This window comes from Arctopsyche grandis, chromosome 10 (assembly GCF_051622035.1).
Source record: "Arctopsyche grandis isolate Sample6627 chromosome 10, ASM5162203v2, whole genome shotgun sequence".
In the NCBI taxonomy this organism is placed as follows: Eukaryota; Metazoa; Arthropoda; class Insecta; order Trichoptera; family Hydropsychidae; genus Arctopsyche; species Arctopsyche grandis.
In genome coordinates this window covers 11281274-11303846 of record NC_135364.1, presented here as the reverse complement: position 1 = coordinate 11303846, position 22573 = coordinate 11281274, and the positions used below count along the sequence as shown (strand labels likewise).

The window sequence follows — 22573 nt, the reverse complement described above, 5'->3', positions numbered from 1 at the left end:
TCGAGAACTTCTCGCCGGCGAAGAACTCGGCCCCTACGGATCCCTCAGCGGGTGCTCCTGGCGAGGCCTCCACGACCACACCTACCATTTTCGAGCATGAAAAAGAACCAATGTCTCGATACGAGGGCGGTGCAACCGCTGCAACGGCGCGCGCTATCGCGATATACTACGTACTATGCACTTGAATTTTTACGACCTACCCTCGTCTAAATTAACCGGACACGTTTTTTTACGAATGCGGCGCGACTCGGACGATGGTTTGCGGTTGTGGGGGGAAATTTTTCTCCGAACGGACACTGAGCGGCGAAATCGGTTTCAGGACTTGTGTCGGAATGGCACCGTGAACGGTTCTGGCCCTCTACGTCCCGCGCGGCCTGCTTCTGTCTATGCGCCTGTGTGTGTCTCACTCTCTGTATGTACGTACACATCTGTGTGTGCGTGTGTGTGTGTGTATGTATGTGTGGGGCTATCCGACCAAACCCTCCGCTACGATCAATAATGCTACAGCAGCATCTCGTAGCGAGGTACCGCTCGTACGAGAAAGCCCGCCTCGCCGAAAAGTCTCCCCCCCCCCCCTCCCAACCACCCCCATTATCTGTGTGCTGTCCGAATACTATCGTAAAATGGCTTGTTAAAATTTTCAAAAATTCCGCATCGTTCAAATTGAACGATTCGAGGGCGGGAAAAAAAGTAAAATAGTACGCCGGAAGCGAAGGTCCCACCGAGATTTGAACTCGGATCGCTGGATTCAAAGTCCAGAGTGCTAACCATTACACCATGGGACCGGCTTGACTGGCGTGTCATTATAACGGTTTATAAACTTTTTTCGTACATTTTTCGTATTGAGTGCGATTAGAATGTTTGAAATATTTCAAAATTTATGAAAAGCCCTTGGTATAAATTTTTAAAATTAATACAATTCAATAACATGCGAGTTTTATTTAAACGGATCATAGATGGCAGTGCACGCCGTGTCGATGTCGCCCTCTAGTAGAATTTTGGTATAGCACAATCTGTAATTATTAAATGGCTATCACTTGAATAGATTTCTAGCTAACTAAGCGTATAATATTTTGTGATTTTGCCAAATTAATAATTGTCTGATGAAATTAGTCTGTGTATGGGTGTTTCAAATAGCACATAAAAAAAATTATATACGCGTTTTATATTTTATGTTTAAATATTTATTCGTTTATACGTAATTCGAAAAAAGGTGTTATCATAATCCCATTACTTATTGTTTGAACGGAAAATCACCCACACCTGGTGAAACAAAACTGAGTCATTCAAACGAAATAACTACAACAAAAATTCTAAGGACAAAAACTTAAAAATAAAAAATTAAACATATATTGTTGTATATTTTTGTTTTTGTTGTCCTTGCTTTTCGTTGCATCTTGTGTCTTTTCTTCTTATTGCTCGAACCAAAAGTTCTGTTTATTCTATTTTTCCTTTCCAAAAATCATTTATTCCACATTGTTATTTTTCTCATGCTTGGGTTTAATCAAAAATACTTGCTACGCTAAATTTATATTTTATCAGTTTCATGTATATACCTATTCATAAATAAAAGGGGAAGCATATTTTTCACGCTCGCATTGGTAATTTTCCTGACAAATAAGTCAAGTTAATTATATAATAAAAATATGATGAGCCCGATAGAAATCGCCTTTTCAAGACAAATTGTTAAGTACTGGCAGCTTCATTATTTTCATCGAGTACTTCTGACAACCGTCGGCAGTACATTTTACAAAGCAGCATTTACCAATAGAAAAACACATTCATATATTTCATCGTATCAGTTCCGATTTTAGGAGGGGGCTAGGTCGGAAGGCTCCCGAGGGGGCTAAATAAGTTAGGGCGCCGAACGATTGCGCCAAAGGCGCTTTAAAATTTAAAATTGGAGCGCCAAAAGCCATTCAAAATTTTAGATTAGAGCACCAAAGGCAAAAGTTCTTTCTAAGGGTGTTTAGAAAAAATTGCCCGAGGGCGCCATCGGGTGTAAGGCCGGCATTGCATCGTATCCAGTTTATCACCCCATTTCAACCTTTACATTTTTTTACAAAATTAACATTTTATCTTCACTTTAAGAGGAAAATTCACCATTACGAATAAAATCAGCTGTATGTGGGTTTTTACTTTACTAGTTAGTGTTGCTTGTACAATTTATTGATAAAAACCAATGTATCTCAAAATCTAAGAAATTGCACTTAGGTCCTTTTTTATTTCCAGTATTCATTTAATTGAAGTCTATAAAATCATAAATAACCGCTACAATTAGTGTTCCATGATTACCTTTCAAAAACAAAGATCTAAAAGTTTATACTTTCGGAATTCAAATAATAAGATCAGAAAATTCCTCCCCTTATATTGAGTGGCTAAAATTTTAAATTTAATGGTTGACTATCAAATGAATTAGAAATTTTTAGTAGTTTAAATCTCTTTAAAAAGACTAAAAATAAATTGGTTTTTGGTTGTATTCTTGTGTTTTACTTTTGTAATTTTATTTTCTTTAGTTTTAGTTTTATTATTTTTATTTAATGGGCGGGGAGATAGGATTAAAACCGGTCTCCTTTACGGGACCGAAAGTGAAACGCCCGCAAACGCAAATATCAGAAGGCAAAGATCATAAGTTGAAAGATAAAAAAAAAGGGTGCATGGTAAACGGTACTATGTATATATAATATATATGAGTGGCATGCGGTGAAATTATCTCTCTTTTTGTCATACAGTTTTGTTTAATGTGCGCGCGCAGAATACGGGAGGAAAAGCCTGTTCCTCTTGTTCCTGTTGTATCCTGTTCGCGCAAATTAAGTATGTAACGACGGGGGGAGAGACCCTTTTTTATCTTTCGACTTAGGATCTATCGATTTTCGAACTTTGCGTTTTCGGGCGTTTCACTTTCGGTCCCGTGAGGTAGACCCGATTAAAATACGGTGTTGTATATACGGCGGGTGGGAAGGAAATAAAGTGGGATTTACCAACTCTACTCAGGTTCGACCATGTCGTAGGGTTCCTACAATTTTATTTTGATTTTTGTTTTTGTCTTATTTTGTGTTATTATAATTGAAAAACTCCTCGGTGGTAGTGAAGATTAAAGAAGCATACGGTCGAAATCAGGGTCCGGTATTTCTCCCGGCGGCCCCGATTCCGACACAGGAGTGAGTGGGGAGTTAAGGTCTGTTTATACTTAACAGCACTGCACGGCTTCAGCACTGCACGACTCCGTTTCAAATATGTCATTTTATTACATTTCTATTCATATCTATCTACCTACACGTCGTGGTCACGTCACGTTTACAGCAATTTGGCCGAGTGCAAGGCAAAATCGGCTTACTTATACATTACAGGCCATGACCATACGGCGCAATATTGCTTACGTCGTATTGTCGAGTATGTACTTACAATATAAATGCATACACGTGCATTCGTAGCTACGCGTCAGAATACAAGTCAGCAAAAATGTTTCGGCGTTTATCGAACGAAAAATTATGTATAATCGCGTTGTTGTTGGAAGAAGAATCTCAAGAAGGCAATAAAAACGCACGGAGGCGTTTTGATGTGCATCCCATGTTAAAAAATAGAAAAACCGAAGGAGAGTTTTGGACACTGTATAAGGAGCTTGTGGATGATGGACAAATTTTTTTTTAATATTTGCGCCAAAATCATGTCGAAAGATTGAACAGCTGTCAACTGTCACTATCGATAATTGGTCCAAAACAGCAAAGCGGCAGACTCATGGCACGTAATTCGCGTGTATATTTCCACGGTGGCCAAAAAAACGGATACGATACGATACGTTGTTGACGGATGTTGCCGCAAGGTATGAACAGGAAATGTCGGGTTCTGCTGTAAGCCTGCCGTGGCGTAAACGTGACGGTCGGTATGAATATGCCCATACAAAATGTACCAAAGAATACTTTTCGTACGGCCAGATACCTGCTGAAGTCGTCGGTACGTGCTGACTAGGTTTCTAAGCCCGCTTTAAAGGTCCTAAGTCCTCAACATGAGGCCACCACCCCCCCAACGAATACAGTCCAAGAGACCTGTAGGCATATAGTACAACTGAAATGATCTCATCAGGTCACTGCGACACATATCCAGGAAAGTCATTAACGCATGGCACACGCTTGCCTCGTCAAAAGGTCGACACGTGTTTCTATACACGTGTCTGGGAAACAAAGGAAGAACACACTGAACCCATAAAAACCGCGAACTACGTCCAGGCGTATGAACCCATAAAACCACGCTCGCAGCATAACTAGGGCAGCGCGAGTACCGAGAACAAAAGATGTGCACACGACACACTTCAACCCAAAACGTTTATAAAGCAACGCAGCAACCTCCACCGGCAGAGTGAGCCTCTGGAGTTCATACAGATCACTTTTCCGAAGAAACCTCTTCGTACATACAATATAACCATTGTATCAATTGAACGCAAATAAACGATCCTCTTTCAAACCCAACTGAATTTCCATAGGCCGGGGGGGAAACGGTCGAAACCTTTCACTCGACCACCTGTTCTATAATTGGTGACCCCTGTTTAGTGGCGGCTCGTCCTAATGGGCTTCCGGGTTGCAGCCCCTCCTATAAAATTTTAAAATATATGTTTAATAATACATTTAATATTTTATTTATTAATGATATTTTTTTATTAGTTGGATGGACGAACTATTGGGGCCTTCGACAGAGTTAATATTACTTACAATATCACCCATATCCAAAAGGGTGATATTTTAAGTAATGTTGACCGTTTCGAAGACCCCACTAACTTGTATGGTGACAGATGAATTATAATGTTGCTGTACTGGCTGTAAAGTTTTACAGCGCCGCTCTGAACGCCACGCAGCCCGGAGTTTCGGAACGAGAAAGAGAAAGAGCTATTTGCAACCGCAGATAGCTCTTTCTCTTTCACTCACTCTGCCGTTTTGGGCTGGATAGTCGGCAGCCTTCGCCTGTTGAACAACATTCATCTGTCAGTTTGTGTAAGATTTCGCGCGCTTGATTAGTTGAATCGCACGATCACAGCTTTATTCGTTTTCGTTATTCTTAATTGGTTGTGTACGAGCCCTCATCTAGTTTTTTAGTTATTTTTAAAACTGCTAGTTTTTTTTTTCAATAATACTTAACCCTTTGGTTGCTACGAGGTTTTTCAATGTCCAAGCGAAAAATGCTAACATTTGTAATTATTTTGAAAAAAAATAAATATTATATTTTTTTTTACATACTTACTTCGCCGAACAGTCGTAATTTTTATAATACTTTATATACATTTTAAAGAAGCAGTCGTGGACTCGTGCTCTCTCTTTCTGTCTTGCTTTTACATGCGTGCGTGCGAAAGAGATACCTACATATATACACTAAATAAGTTTTGACGATTGTTTTCCGACGCTTTATTCTTTTCAATAATCTATTTTTAGATATCGATGTATCCTTACAACATGCGATATATTCGAAACAGGTAGCGGTCTTTCTCTCTTTCTTTCTTGGTTTTAATTGTGTACGTGTGAGCGAGACACACAAGGATGCGAAGTTTCTAATAATCAAATAATTTTTCAACATGTATCATAAACATTTTGTATGCATTTCAGTTGCATTTGATTGATTGCATGAATTCGTGACGTCTCGTTACCTATATAATTGAAAGCGGATTTCTATTGTTTTTTGCCATTTATTTTAACTCTGCAAAATGATATCGGACAGTGAAAGTGATGAAAGCGAAATAATAGCTCCTCGCCGAGGAACTCGACAAATTAGCAGCTTTACTGATTCTGAAAATGAATTTATCGACAATAATCAATTCCCAACTAATAACTCCTTATATGACATTGACAACGAACCCGAAATTTACTTTGATGATGAACCCGAAATTGAAGACCTTTTATTTAAAAAATTGATAAACATTTATAAAGCTTGATTGAAAAATAAATATAAATACGTATATAAAAAAAATGTTTCGTGCCACTGATGCGCTGGTGGCTCAAAGAAAGTATTGAAATACGACAATTAATGACGTCAACAACGATCGTCGTAGCAATCTTCGCCGATTTCAAAACAACGATTTATCGTTGTTGTAGCAGTCAAAGGGTTAATTCCACATGTAAGTGGTCGTACGCCAAAAATTGTGCTTATTTTGTCCTGTTGTGACATGATAGAACAATTATGGTGACATTTTTTAGACATCTTTTCAGTGCAGCCCCGCCACTAAAAATTATTACGAGCCGCCACTGCCCCTGGTCCTATAGACCCTTTCGTCGGAGAACGAGAGACGGTTGTTCATGAATATCGGGCGCAAGAACAACCGCACATCCCTGTGCGGTGACTAGGTATGAACAGACCTTAAAGTGTGGGGGGGAAATGTTCAACGTTGCGGCGAGTGGCAGCAGTGCGTCGGTGTATGGGGTGGTACGGAACGGGTGCAGAGCGAGGGGTGAGGGAACGGCGTCGGAGATCGGGGGAACGGGGCTCGGGGTTCGGGGATCGGGGGGATCGGCCGGCCGTAGAGTGAAGTGTGGCCAAAAAGAGAGATGTGTGCGTGGATGTGAGCGAGAGCGAGAGCGGGAGGAGTGTGCGAGTGTGCGAGTGTGCGCGCGCGTGCATGTGTGAGTGGTCTCGGAGTGGTCGCGATCGCGGTCGTGCAGTCGGCGCGGTTGCCGGCGTGCGTGATCGTGATCGATGTTCGCAACCGGAGCGCTCAGCTGCGACTGCGACTGCGACTGCGGTAGCGGCGGTGGCAGCGGCGACCGCTACTTCTGCCCCCGCTCGGACTCCGCCCTCTCGTCCCCGGGGGCCCTCTCCCCCCCCCGCACCAGTGGTGTCAGCGGCGGAAGCAGAAGCGGCAGCGGCGGCGGCGGCGGCAGCCGGTCGCGGCGGTGAGAGGGAGAGGGAGAGGGCGCGGACGCGGACGCGGGCTCGAGCGCGGGTGCGGGTGCGCATGCCGCCGCTGGCTCATCCAGGCATGGAGCGGGAGAGGGAGAGGGAGCGGGAGCCGATGTGCCTGCGGACGGCGGTGTACGACTACCAGCCGCAGGACGACGACGAGCTGGAGTTGCAGCGGGGGGCGGTGGTGGAGGTGCTGTCGACGGATCCGCGCATCTCCGGGGACGACGGGTGGTGGACGGGGCGCGTGGGGGATCGCATCGGCATCTTCCCCGCCAACTACGTGTCGGCCGACGACCCGCTGTCGCTGTCGTCGACGGAGGTGTGTGCGTATGCGGGAGACATCGACCCGCCGCGGCTGGACTTCACGGAGCTGGACATCAAGGAGGTGATCGGCGTGGGCGGGTTCGGGAAGGTGTTCCACGGGTATTGGTGTGGCCGCGAGGTGGCCGTGAAGGCGGCGCGGCTGGACGCGGGCGAGGACGCGGCCGCCACCCGCGACTCCGTGCTGCAGGAGGCGCGCCTCTTCTGGCTGCTGCGCCACGACAACATCGTCAGCCTGATGGGCGTCTGCCCGCACGAGCCCAACCTGTGCCTCGTGATGGAGTACGCGAGGGGCGGCTCCCTGAACCGGGTGCTCTCCGAACACAAGGTGCCCCCGAGCGTGCTGGTGGAGTGGGCCCAGCAGGTGGCCAACGGGATGTGCTACCTGCACCACGCCGCCCCCATCGCCCTCATCCACAGGGATCTCAAGAGCTCCAACGGTAAACTCCAACTGTCACTCACTAGCCCCTCTCGAACTAAAATCACCCTTCATTTGTTTTTGTTTTGATTTGAATTTTTTTTTAATATATTCAAAATTTTCACATTTGCTCAATCCTCAACCGTTAAACATAGATGATATCCGACGACTTTCAATTCCTCAATTTTCACTCCGTTTATTTATATATATATCTTCTAACATAAAATTCGAAATAGAATTTGTATTTATGTTTGTTTGTGTCATATATTCTTTGACGTTCAATGTAATAAAAAACAAATGAACATTTAAATAAAATAAATTTAATAAGATGTTTACTATTACATTGGCCATGTTTAAACAATTTTTATTACTTATACCGAGCGAAGCCGGGTGAAACCACTAGTTCAATGGTTCTTAACCTGGGTTCAATCGAACCCCAGGGGTTCGGTGAGTCAGTCTCAAAAGTTCAGCGGAAGTAAAGACTAGTCTAATATATAATTTCGAAAGAAACTTTGATGTTTGTATATTTTGTTTTATAGAATCAGTGACGTTAAATTTAATAAAAAAACAAATGAATATTTAAATAAAATGTCTGCTATTAAATTAACCATGTTTTAGCAGTTTATATTTCAAATACTGAACAAAGCCAAATAAAACCACTAGTAAAATATAAAAGCGAACCTACATATATGAATTACCAGTAGTTTTATTTGTAATATAAACCGCTTAAACATGGTTAATCTAATAGTAAACATTCATTTGTTTTTTTATTAAATTTTTTGAATCGAAAAAAAATAATATTCAACCATCGTCGTAGAAACTTTGATTTGTTTTTAAAGCTCCCAACCAAACCTTACAACCTTACAAAGTCTCTTTCGAAATTATATATTGGATATTGTTCACTATTACAAAAAAAAAAATAACAATGTTACCCTCGTCAAAAAAAACTCACATAAGTTAGGTTCACAAAACAAAATTAAATTCAAATGTAATCTCAATTGTTTGACCCTTTTTAAATATCAACAAATATTATTGTTGAAAATAACCAATGACATAATTAAAAATATTATTGACAGTCAAAATAAATATCACCATTATTTTCATTCTTTCTTAAATGTCTATGCAATTAACAGACAATTTGTCCGTCTCGCCAATTTCAAAGATGTATCATTATACATTTAAATTTTGACACCTTTTAATCTAATATACGTAGATAATTCAAAAATAAATTAAATAGTTAATTGTGAATCTTTATGAATTTAATCAACTTAAATCAAACAAAATTAAACCCCTTTAATCAACACCTTATAAAATTTTGTATTCATATTCAATCAATCTAAATTACAAGTAACGTAATAAATCAACTTTTCAAAAAACAGCATTCAAAAATTATCTTGGATAAATCTCAAACAAGCTTCAAAATCTTTAATTTGCTTGAATGTTATACAAATAGGACTAAACTACAGTTATGAAGATATTCATCGTATAACTTGGAACTTTCTGTGCAAAACTAAGATTTATCACATAGCCATTTGTTTAATCAAATCATATCTAATTACGGAATTGAATCATACAGATATTTAAAATTTTACAATCCATAATAATCTATGGTTTATCTATGTCAACATTATAATTCAAAATATTTCATAGACGAGTTCAATTCCGTAGATTAATTTTTATTTTTCATATATTTTATACGAATTGAAAACAATAATTCACTTCTTAGTCATCATTTGTTAGCGTATTGAAATATATAAAAAGGTTTTTGAGAGAAGCATCTGCAAATAATGTATTATTGTTATGTATTTATATATAGATATAATATAACATACAATACACAATTCGCTTATCACATACCATCGATTACCAATTCTAAGAATGATTATAATCTACATAATTGTTAGTAAAAGCAAATATGTAACCAGTGAGGGCTAATATAGGATTCATAAATGTTGGAATACATTTTTCACAGATCTCATATATACTTCATTATCTAAATTATAAACCACCGTCTTTTCTAAATACAAACTTTAACTTACTTTCTATGTTAAAGTGGTTAAAAAGCACCACAAAATGAGTACTCATTTCTATTAAGCTTTTAATAATAATTTCAAATTTGTTTATAAATAAAAAATATTGTAAATTTTACAATACGTCATAAAATTTAATATAGTGTTTTTACTTTCATCAAACTTTAGGCATTGCTCGAGGTAGTGAAAGTTCGAAAAAATTCATGTGTATACGAGTATATGTACATATTATGTAGTAATGTATCATTTAAGTTGCAAATTTGAGTCATCATCTCAATAACTTTTTACTGTTGAATCAGATTTCCAGTAATTTACCATCGGAAATAGTCACCGTTTCATAAATTTTTCCAATTGTTTATGCATTGAAATAACTTGCTCATAGAACCATTAAGTCCGTTATGTTCATAGATTTGATTAATTTAGTCATTTCATTCCTTCTTGCTTTGAATGGAAAGCTTGTGCATCGGCGAATTGTTTGCATATTCCGAATCAATGTCGCACATTTACAACTTAATTTGGTTTTTTGTATTAAATTTCAACTGCTTTCATCAAATTTCATCAAAAACTAAGCATCGCTGTCCATACAATGATCGTAGAATCCAATTCTAAAAATATTAAGGCCCAAGATAGGTATTTCATTGTGCGAAAACTGTTCATTTTAAATTTTGATTTTGAATATGTTGTGCAAAATCAACATACGTTGCATTCAAAAGTAAAATGCCACTTGCACATTTATTAGCAGACGGTTACCAAAATAGTCCAACCAAATTGACAAATATATTCGAGGGCCGTGACCCTGTATATGCGTCGCGCCACATTCTCAAATTCCTCAAGTGAAATTCTTCGCAACATGATCTATACATAGTCAATGAAGGACTTTTCCGGAGATTTGTTGGTTTATATTTTTTGCAAATGCATATTTTCTGAACTCAAATATTAGAAATTGAGGTAGGAAAATGAAAATTAATTTCAACATTCCATAGCCGTTACGCTATACTATTTGTATTTGTAACTAATTAAATAATTCTTTCAGAAACCTTTCCCAATTGTCAAAAATGCCGTACATATAGTGAATTATAATCGTTGCAAAAAAACAATCTTTATCATATATCAATAAACAATACCCTGATTGCATTGTATGGCTTTATACTGTTTATTGCATTGTATGGCTTTATACTCACATACATGTGTTGTTTATGTATTTTTTGTTTGTATTAGTACAAGCTATTGAAAATACAATTAAAATTTTCAATCGAAACACGTTTCTAAAAGCACAAATTTTAATTTACCATCGCTCGCTCTCTCTAGTTAGTCACAAATACAGAGAAATTCCATTTAACTAATTAGTTGGGCAAGAGGGGTGTTAGTTAAATCAGAATGTCCGAAAAGCTCAATTCGTGTTAAATAATTAGTATGAAACAAAAATTCTGTTTAATAATGTGTTTGAAGGACAATAATATCTGTTTTATTGCAATAAAAAGTATCAATTAAACTATGCATCATACCTATACATACTCTGCATTGTGAAAACTATAAAAATCTATTCTTAAGAGGGCTGTACACCCGTAACCTTAATTTTGTTGCCGTTCCTTTCTTCGATATATATATATTGAGTGAATGCGACAATATATATCAATATATATATATTGAGTGAATGCGAGTTTCGCTTCGACCAGATAATACGTATTTTAAATCGACAAAATCGATGTTTCGTATTCTCCTATTTTCTCCTCCAAAACTGGACCAATTTAAAAAAAAATCATCATCGGTATGAGAAAGATATTTTCTGTGTAACTATGCGCATATTTTTTTTTAAATCGACCGTTAAATAAGCATGCTGGACTCTTTGTGGGTGTAAAAAAGAGGCGATTTTATAGATGTTTGGCGGCTCCTAGCTCATATAAAAAATAACTAATCAAAAAAATAAAACGATAGATGCATCCCAATGGTCGATATCCATACCATATTAAAAAATAATTTCTCTAGTGCCATAATTGAGGAAGGGAGAAGTGTAATACGTTTGTATGGACAAAGCGCTGGTGTCCAGCCCTCTTAAGAATCTGCATATTTATTTTGGGAATTATACGAGTTTATATTATTTGAGAAAGTCTGTAATTATTTTGGTCACATTGAAATTTTTCCTTGAAAGCGAATGCAAATGAAATTCTAGCTTTTTTTTTTACCTGTTTTCCTCGAATTAGTAATCCTCACATTGTTTAGTATTATAAATATTTATATGTACATATGAATTAAAATCCAACTTTTGTTAATAATAATACTTAAAATTTGCCTTGAGTTTATTGTTATTTTATATTTAGTGAAGTAAAAAATTTTATGAATATTTTACAAACGCCAAAATTAAGAGTATGAGACATGAAAAAGGTTAAATCAACTGTTAACTCGTATCAAAACCATGGATTTTTAAAGTCTTAAAACCAGTAAGGTATGAGTTCAAGTCTCTAACATCATTCCATTTTTGTCTATTATTATTCGATGCACGAAACCTCACTTCTTTCTACATTTATTTGAAAAATTTTCTAATTCACTTTCCATCTGATTATGAATGTTAAATCCAATTAAAAATTAATGTAAATCTACATAGAGCCATGTTTGCTTAAACAAACAACTGAATGATTAAAATAACAATTGTTTGTTTTCAATATTTACAGTTTCTATATATCCAAATTGGCTTCTTGAAAAAGTGAATATTGTTTGTATCAATCAACGTTTTCGATATCATCAGGTTTAACATAAAATTAATTTCTTTGATTTCAGTTTTATTAAGTGAAAAAATAGAGGATGGTGACTTACAAGGCAAAACTTTAAAAATAACTGATTTCGGGTTAGCAAGAGAAGTTTATAAAACTACAAGGATGTCAACAGCTGGTACTTATGCATGGATGCCTCCAGAGGTAATTTTTGTATACTAATATATATGCATATATTTTCAATTTTTTTTAAATATGTTTTACTGTCCTGTTATATACCTATTTATTTTGTTAATATGTACAATCAAACTGTTTTTCAGGTTATAAAAAATTCCACATTTTCTCGGTCTAGTGATGTTTGGTCGTATGGTGTTCTTTTATGGGAATTATTAACGGGGGAGACTCCTTACCGAGGTATTGATGCTCTCGCTGTAGCTTATGGAATTGCTGTTAATAAATTGACATTGCCGATACCCAAGACGTGTCCAACTCATTGGCGTAATCTCATGGAAGGTAACCAATATATGTACATAGTTAAAATGTGTTTTAATCATAGTTGAATTTCAATTTTGAAACCATAGAATTATATGTTGTTTACGTTATTTATTTTATTTTTTCAGCATGTTGGCATTCGAATCCTCACGATCGACCTGGATTTAAAAATATTCTCGAATCCCTAGAAATTATCAAGCAATCTGAGTTTACCAGAGGTCCACATGAATCGTTCCATACTATGCAAGATAATTGGCGTCTTGAAATACAAGCTGTATTGAAAGAGCTGACGGCGAAAGAAAATGTAATTTATTTATACTTTTTATGTTTTAGACACGATTTTTTCATTTGATTTGATATTCGTAGAAATTCTAACTAAATGTTACATCATTAAACATTACAGTTATGTTTGTTGTAATATTTTTATTTTTTGTCATGCTGTATAAATTAATTAAAGAAATGGAAAATAATAAACTTAACAAGTAAAAAAACATAATTTAAAAAAAATAATGATTTTTTTAAAGATCGAGTATGGACTTGTGAAAATTTCATCATTTTTCATTTAAATTTTTCTATAAAGAATATAATTCTTCATATACAATTTTAATTGTTGTGCCATATATAATATGTATACATATAATGATTACAATTAAGATATTTGTGAAGAATTTCGACATTTTGCTTTGTCGTTATTTGCCAATTACTCAAAAAGCCTAGTTTTTTATTATATTATTCTGTTATATCCATCTATAAAGAATTTGTTTTTAACTGAAATAATAATTTTCATGCTACCAGGCCTGTAAATCATTTGAAGAGGTATGTTTATCATTTTCAATATAGTGCATATGTGTGACATTTAATATATTTTAAAATAACTATTTGGCCAACAATTCTGTGAATTTTTATTATACAAATTGTTCATCTCAACTTTTTTTTCTTTGATTTTGTTTTTTTCTTTTGGTATTTTTTTTTTATGTAAATTACAGTTTCAATGGCTTTTAAATATATTAATATGTTTGCAGAGGATTACTATAACCCTTTGCAAACATTGAAATGTGCTGAATTTTTAGTAGTTTTAGCAATATATATGCTTAAACCTTTATTTAAAAATATTAATTATTTTATTGGTGTTCTACAATCTTAAATTAAACATTTTAATTCAAGGTAACTTGTATTTTTTTATGCTAAATGATTTTTTTCCTCTAGGAACTGAAATGCAGAGAAGAAGAACTGACCAAAGCCCAACTTCAACAAAGATTACATGAACAAAATTTACAAATACGTGAAAAGCAACTTGAAGAAAGAGAGTTTGAAATTTTAAAAAGAGAACTACTTATAAATTTTCAACCGCCTCAGCCACTTCAACCACCCCAACCTTATAAAAGAAAAGGTAATTTCATATAATGCACAAGATTTTTTTCTGCTATGTGATGAGGGTTTCTGAAAACCCGGGTTTTTAAGACTCGACGAGTCCAGGTCGGGTTCGGGTCCAATATTAAATATATTAAAGTAATTCAGAATTTAAATTTTTAAAAGGTTTATTATTACATAGTGTGGATTATTACTATGAGTGTGTATTACTAGTTTTTAAGAACCATGACGATTTATGTGAATTTTCGTGACATGCGTAAAATACTTACAGGTATTTTTACGAAAGGTTTTTTATGGCATAAAAAAGAACCAGGGGCTGCCATATCGAAACCGACAGATTTTAGACACACTTTAACTGTGCAGCAGCGTCAAGGACCAATTCTACAAACAGTGGCACTTAACACACCTCCGGGATCACCTTGTATTATCCGAGCAATAACATGTTTGTATTTTTATTTTTTATAATACATACATTTATTATGAAACACATTCTCGTGCTTTCAAATTACTCGAGACCGTAATTTTTAAGTCAAACATGCTATTATTTTTTTGATCTAGTGCCTGCTGATGGAGTGAAAGGAAAAACATGGGGCCCATCCACATCACACCAACGTGAGCGTTGTCATTTGCCTTTGCAAAGGCCGGTTTGTCAACCACCGTTTAGTAAAAGTGCACCAAATTTGCCGCCGCCTGCTCCTGCCCTTCAACCCCGTGACCTAGGTAATCCTGCACCAATGCAGCCGCATCGTCAAATAGTCCAGTTGCCAGATTCCGAAACCAATCAAATAAATCTTGGTTCTCCTCTAAGAGATTTTGGCTTACAATCTCCCCATCCATATTTATCAAATCCCAAGTTTTTTGACAATTCAGTTGATTCTTCAAAAAAACGTTTATATTCTCAAGATTCGTTGACTTACAATATTTTAGGACTTTGTAATTTGCCTGAGGACTCGGTTCGCAGTGCAAGTACTTCCAATTTAAATAGTAGTCACTATGAAACCGTTTATTCAACAGAAAATTTCATTATAACAAGGCCAACAAATTAGATAGATATTTATTAAATTTTAACGAAAACAATGCAACTTTATAAAACAATTGAAAATTAATGTATATATATATATATTTATATATATAATAACTTTTTCACTCGTTATATTTTTGAAACAAACTCGAGTTTTTGATTCGATCTCGTTATTGTCATCATCTAAATTTTACTGATTTCAGATATTGCATTTCAATATAGTAAATATGTATTATATTAAATTGAACTTAAATTTTTTCATTTCTTTGTATATGCTTACAAATATTAGGATTGTCTGAAGAAAATCTCCAATATATGTGTAAGTATATGATGTGATATGATAATAAATCCAACATTTTATATTTTCCACTAATTTTTAAATATTCATATAAAATTTTTTTTATATGAGAAATATTGTTTTTGATCTATTTAAGTTTGTATATATAATTTTTTTTTTACTTTATTTAGATACTTGTAGACTTGACGATTTTAGTATAGAATTTATGATGTTACACTTATTTTTAATTATTTTCAAATGTTACTTAGTTCGCATCATTATAGATTTTTATTGCATGGTTTGTGTGTTCGTACCTTGTATGTTTATTTTTTGAGAGTATGTACCTACAGTTTTTGTACTGCAGTTGTGAAAATTCACCTGTTTTGTTTTAACGTGAATGTGGACGTATACATGGAGCATCGGAGATGTGAGAAGTGGATGACAACTTGCTAATATTTAAATCAACGGATTTGCACCACATTTTTCAGTGTCAGAACATCGAGAATGTTTCGACTCTAGTCTTCAGCATTATGAAACTATGAACAATTCGCTTATTTGTATTGTCATCAGTAGAATGAATGTACTATAATAATTAATTTAAGAGAATTTAAGTGCTTAGTTAGTTTTTAGAAAATTGCAGTTTTGTTTTATTTTTTATTTTTTGAATGTTCCATAATCGATGACATATTCTTTCATTATAGAATGTATTTTTTTAATGCATTTTAAATAGGAATTTATGTTTTATATTTTTTGGTATTTGATACTTTTCGTAATGACAATGATTTATTTTGTACAGCATTTATAATTGTATAAATGTATATGGTTAATATAATTGCGATATACAACGATGAGAATTGGTACGGAAGTTTCAATAATTTTCTCAGTATTGTCAGCTTTCGAGAAATATTAAATTAGATCAACCATATCCATTGAATACTTTAAAATTTGTTTATTGTATAAATATTCATAGAGGTGTGGAGCTTCAAAACTTGAACTTAATTTCATATTTATTTTATTTTTTAGTCATTCTTAAACTTCCTATATAGATATTTTTGGGTATATATGTATCAAGTATTTTCAAAATGTAATTGACAAGACTCTATTATTAAAAATTAAAAATATGTCATTATTTTTTTTAAATTTAAATAGTTATCACATTTGTTACATATTATTATATGAATTTGTCTAAAATTAATAATTTATGAAATATCCAAAACAAAAGTTTCATTTATAGAATTTATCACTTAGACAAGTATACAAATAAATTTTTCAGATGATTTGTCCACAATACAATTTTACTGAAATTGTGTTTTGTAATACACATACGTATGCGATATTGAGTCTTGGTGAACTGACTTTGAAAATACTTTATTTCTCTCCTATAACATTATACACATGTATTATTTATACACTTACATTGGTGGTGGAATTATGAAATTTTATTTACATTACAAATTATATAATCTAAACTTTAACTTACCATTCCCCGTATCTTTGAAAGAATTGTCTGGTTTGACACACTGTCGCAATAGATTTTGCTATATTATTATACAGCTTAGTGTATATCAATTAAATTACTATAATATTCGCCATTATATATATATATAGAATTTCCATTTTGTTAAGAATGTTGGGCATAGTCATAATTAATAGAAATCCTGTTACAGACATACCAATACACACACATATTTCACCTTTACGAGAAGAGTATTCTGTCACATTAACATTGTCTGAACTGTTTTACTTTTGCTTCATATTCTTTTTATTTTAATTTTGCTTTTTAAATTTTTCATCATATTTATTTGAATCACTCTTCTCATGTAGGTGTGATGTTTTATTGCATTTTTGTTATTGGTAATAAATTGTATTATTTTAATTTATTTATGATAACTTTTACAAATGTTTTTTTTTTTATTTTTCAAATTGATTTATGCCATATAGTTTAAAATTTAAGTTCTAATAAATTATAATTTTTCTGACAAAATTGTTTTTAATTTTTATCTGCATGTTTTTGCACTATTGGTAACCTTTTAATGTTATAAATTCAATGGGTTGTTTTCCTTTAGTAACAAATATTCCCAAAGCTTTTACATTTAATTATGATTTATTAATGGATGCCACATATAATGCTATATTAAAAGATAATTTGTAGATTCTGCAATGACTCACATGTAGTTTTTTTTTAAATTTACATATATGCGTGTATAGTATGCACTGGTTTGTGTGATAAATTTGAATGAATAAATTAAACTTTAAAATTATATTAATGTAGATAAATAATTATGATGAACACATCATTTGATTAAATATTTTTAATCAAAAAAAAGTTGGTTTTACTCCGTAAATTAGCTGAAACGCAGAAAAATACAGTTACATGTAAATATAAAAAGTTTGGTTTTTCAACAAGATATTTAAATTTATTATTTTAGATGGTAGTATTAAAATATTTACTAGTGCCTACTATAACAAGTGTTCCAAAAACGGCATACCCTATTTTCGTTAAATGTACGATATGAATTTTTTTATTTATATCTTGGTAGTCCCATGGTTCAGTTTTTGGAACATCTATGCTGACACGTTTGCTTTGGTTTTTCTTTTTTTTTTTAAAATTATTTTGGTTGTGGTGCTGCATTACAAAAACAATGAGATATTTAAATTTTAGATCAACTAATTGTGGTATTTTTTTTGTATTCCTTTGATGTACATAACTGCAATTTATATTGCATTACTTTATCTGATTATTTATTTTTTATATATTTCTTTAGATTATAGTGGTGAAGAATGGCCCTCAGATTATCCGTTTGGAGCTGTAATGAGACAGAGCATACCAATGCCTACATTGTATAATACTGATGGTGAGAAAAGATCTTTTTGATTTCAAATTATTATATTACAATGAAACTTGGCTGATACTCATTATTGTAATGTGAATTTCAGGTGTTCGACATAAGAAACCTAGTATAATTGAATTAGTTTTATATAACATGGCAGCTTTACTGGGAGGAGTTGCTGCGGGCTATGATTTGCGCATGTCAAATGTTAGTCCGTTGCATCCCAGACTTCAACCATACCGGTAAATTCACCGTTTTAATATTTTGTATTGTAAATTCAATATTTTTCTTCAAACTTATGCTAATAATTTGTATTTATTTGATAGATCTGACACTCAATACGCACCATATGGTGAAAGCTCTGAGGGTGGTTTACACATAGGTGGTGAATATGAATTTCATACGAGTAGTGGATATGCACATAATACATACCACGGTCCAGCTAAACATTATCGTCCTCTACTCAACGCAATTACATCAAATCAAGTAAATATTCGCATTATATTTGTTTATAAATTGGTCATGACTTCTACAGTAATATGATTTTAATTTTCAGATAGAAGAACAAAAACCTTTACGATTTACCGACTCGCCGCAGCACTACTCAAACTTGTCAACTTTGCCTCCAAATATTGCATCAACATCTAGTGGTTTCGTTGGACAAACATTATCGAACACCAGTGGCTTGGGGTCAAATTTTACCAATACAAGTGGGCTGAGTTCTAATATTAGCACAGGAAGTGGTATGGATACAACTGTTAGTTCTGCACATGGTACACAACCGCCGACGCCTAGTCCAAGAAGAAAATCCAGTAGCACGTCTAATGAAGGCGATCTTTACTGTAATTATAGGGAAAATTTTCGAGTTTCTGCAATTTACGTAGCAGGAGATTATCACAATCAAGCACAAACTGAATTTCCCGAAACGAATGGATCCCAATATTCAGGGCATTTCACTGGTAGAGACGATGTATATAGAAATGAGCGATTGCCGTACAATTATGATAGGAATCCTGAATATGTTTCTAAACACAGAAACCCCGATAGTAATTATATAGTATTCAATGGTCAAACTATTCAAATGAAGCATCCATATCCTGTAGACCCGGAACATCCTCATGCTTACGATAATCCTAGTATTTCACATAATAACCGTACGCCCGTACGATTGCCGTATAATACTCATAGACGGACCAATTCAAACATATCTGTTGGTTCAAGTAATAATTCTAATACTAATTTAAATCAAGGCTATCGACTGGAAAACGATGAGACTGGTCCCGGTGGATATTCGGAACATTTCTATCGCCGAAGTCATAGTTCTGAAAAATACGTATCCACACAAAAGACTGGAGAAAATCTATTTTCTTTACCTCTAGATAAAGAGTTTGAAGCGTTTCAAATAAAACAACCTAATGCTGATTATTCTTGGAAAACTAATGAATACACCCATCCAAGAGAGTTCTTTACTCCACGTCAGAATTCTCAAGAGAGTGGCATTCAAGAAAGGCCAGGCAGTTTAGGTTTTGAATTGGGCACAACTACTAAGTTACGTTCGAGCCTTAAGAAATATAGTTCTCAGAAGAAAAGTGGTAGCGGCTCAGGGGGTGGTACGCCTACAAACCCCACGCCTCCTGATAGTTTAACTAGTGAAGATAGTTCGTATGTATCAGCGAAAGACTCGAGTGGATCAGGCTCCAGAGTGAGGTTTAGTCCTGAGACGTTAGCCGAACATGGTGGATCACCACAACAATTACAAGAACGACGACCATCTCGGCATTCGTAGCGATGACTAAACCTTTTCCAACACTATCTCGTTTGACTGCGACCATATTTTTACAAATGGTCTACAAAAACTTCATGTATGTGCATACTTTTGACGTCCAAATACCTTTACGCGTAACAATTGTAGACGTTCAACTTTTGGGGTATGCTTGTTTTATTGGATTTTGCTATTTAAAAAATTCCATCACAAAACAGACAATCTTTACAGGGACGACTGGCAAACATTTTTTCAAAAGTCAGGCTGTGGTGATCGTACATAAATATTATAGTTGCACAACACATATTCGTGCATACATATTATAGTTGCATAACAAACCTACAAAAACTGTATATATACATATATTGATAGTGTATAATATATTTTAAAAACATTATAGACATCAATTAATTTATTTTTTGCTACCATTAAAAATCTGTCTGCTTGGCAGCTGAATATGCGTAAAATATGAGTGCAATTGCCTTCAGTATGCACACGCAGTTTTTCATATGGTACACTTCTTTTCAAATATGAAGGTTGCATTGTATTTTGATTGTTATGTGTTCGGGAACACTGCAAATTATTACATGTCATATTATTTGCTACATCAGCTTTCATATTTGAAAAAAATGCGTACGCGTCGTGTCTATATGTGCATATATGCATTTGTATATTATTATTAAGTTATTTATATCATCGATATTTGTATTATTACTAACATAGTATTCAATAACCATTTGCATCATATTGTCTATAAGAGCTAATAAGAAAAAATGTACTCACGAATTTTTAAAAATATTCGCGGGGTTCCGTGCGTACTTCTAAATTATTATATTAATGTGATTTGTAAAATTATTTAAAGGGAATATAATCACTTATTGATTTGTATGATAATTACTCGTTGGATATACACTATTCCGTAGACTCTCTGATTTGAACAGTCTGTACATTTTAAGGTCTGTTCATATTGACACAGCACAGACCGACAACTGTACTCTAACAGCAGTATTAAAAGTATTCTTTGTTATATTCATATATTGCATGCTGTCACACTGCATTCAATAATAAAATGACGCTCTGTTCCTTTCGCGCGCTTCTGTGACAGACCTGATGATATTTTCGGGAAATTGTATATTGTAACTATATTGACTCGACGATACAACGCAAGGAATATTGCGCCGTATCGTCGCGCTCTATAATGTATGCCAAAACTTGTCTGAATGTACGCTGCTGTATAGTATGAATAGAAGTAACCTTTTCTGTGCCGGGCTGTTTCCTTGCAGTGCTGGATAGTATGAATAGACCTTTAAAAGGAATTTTTTCAATTTTGAGGTGCTGTTTTTATTTTAATTATTTATTTATTTATTCAATGAGCGTTTTCCAAACTTGGTAGGAGAAACTTGGACCATGCAGTGGTTGTAATGATTGAATTCTTGGCATAATTTTTATGTCCACATTATTGTATTGGTACTTATAGGTTATATGGGCGCAACCGAGCTTTCAGTATACACACTTAAACCAACACAAACAAATTAAATATTTTTCTGCAATATGTGAAATTGCTTTATTTTCTGCCCAACAGCTACACATTTAAAATAATTAAAAATATTTACTCAAAATTTTTCTATTTATCAAAAAGACTACTGACCATTTCGTTATATGTAGTTTTTGCATTGCAATCAACGCTTAAAATTGTAAAACCAACTGTTGTTTTCCTAAATAACAACTTATATATCACTGTTTTTATAGAAGAGAGTCCTCTCACCCCTCCCCCCGAATTCAATATATTGTTCAATGTAACGTCGATCACTAATTGCGTACTGTCACTTTACTAAAACTGTATGCGACACCTAGAGGCCATTCATCTTTGTGTTATTTCAAGTGTATACGTATATGTATATACTTGATGCTCCATTGCGCCCTCAAAACCAACGAGTACCATTTCATTTTAAAGAGAGAATTTACAATAGAGAAAAGTACAATAATGTTTGGAGAGCGCTATTTATTTAATTTATATGCATGATGAACAAATTTTTATGAATTGACGATTTTATCTTCCAAATGAAATTATTATATATATATATATATATATATATATATATATATATATATATATATTTATATTATTAAAAATGAATTCACATATTGTTTGATTGGAGGGTTTACTATTTTAATGCATTTTTATTAATTTCTTTGAAATCTCATATGTAGTAGGTCTGGTTTTTATTATTGCATTTAAATGCTTTTGCAAATTGAAGTAAAAAAAAAAAAAAAAAAACAAAACAATGGAATCACCCATGATTGAAATATGAATAAAATTTAGTGAGAATTAATAACCTGTATTAGGTAGTTATTATTTGTTAATAAAAAGCCGATATAATAACCAGCATCTACTATATAAAATACAGTATTAATATATTCCATGCCAGAAATCTCTTAAAATTTAATTTAAAAATATAT

General features: G+C 34.2%; 1 protein-coding gene and 1 non-coding gene across 2 annotated transcripts; one reads left to right on the top strand and one right to left on the bottom strand.

Moving 5' to 3' along the window:
* Nucleotides 1–713: 713 nt before the first annotated feature.
* On the bottom strand, nucleotides 714–785 carry TRNAQ-UUG (transfer RNA glutamine (anticodon UUG)). Its single transcript has one exon. It is a non-coding gene; the product is annotated as a tRNA-Gln (tRNA).
* A 5599-nt stretch (nucleotides 786–6384) lies between these two features.
* Nucleotides 6385–20961, top strand: LOC143918102 (uncharacterized). The gene is made up of 11 exons (XM_077439814.1): nucleotides 6385–7643; nucleotides 12427–12563; nucleotides 12680–12872; nucleotides 12980–13155; nucleotides 14058–14241; nucleotides 14494–14664; nucleotides 14781–14942; nucleotides 18286–18375; nucleotides 18458–18593; nucleotides 18678–18837; nucleotides 18908–20961. Exons 1-11 carry the CDS (start codon nucleotides 6599–6601, stop codon nucleotides 20135–20137), a joined length of 3684 nt encoding a protein of 1227 aa, XP_077295940.1. The 5' UTR covers nucleotides 6385–6598; the 3' UTR covers nucleotides 20138–20961.
* Nucleotides 20962–22573: the final 1612 nt, after the last annotated feature.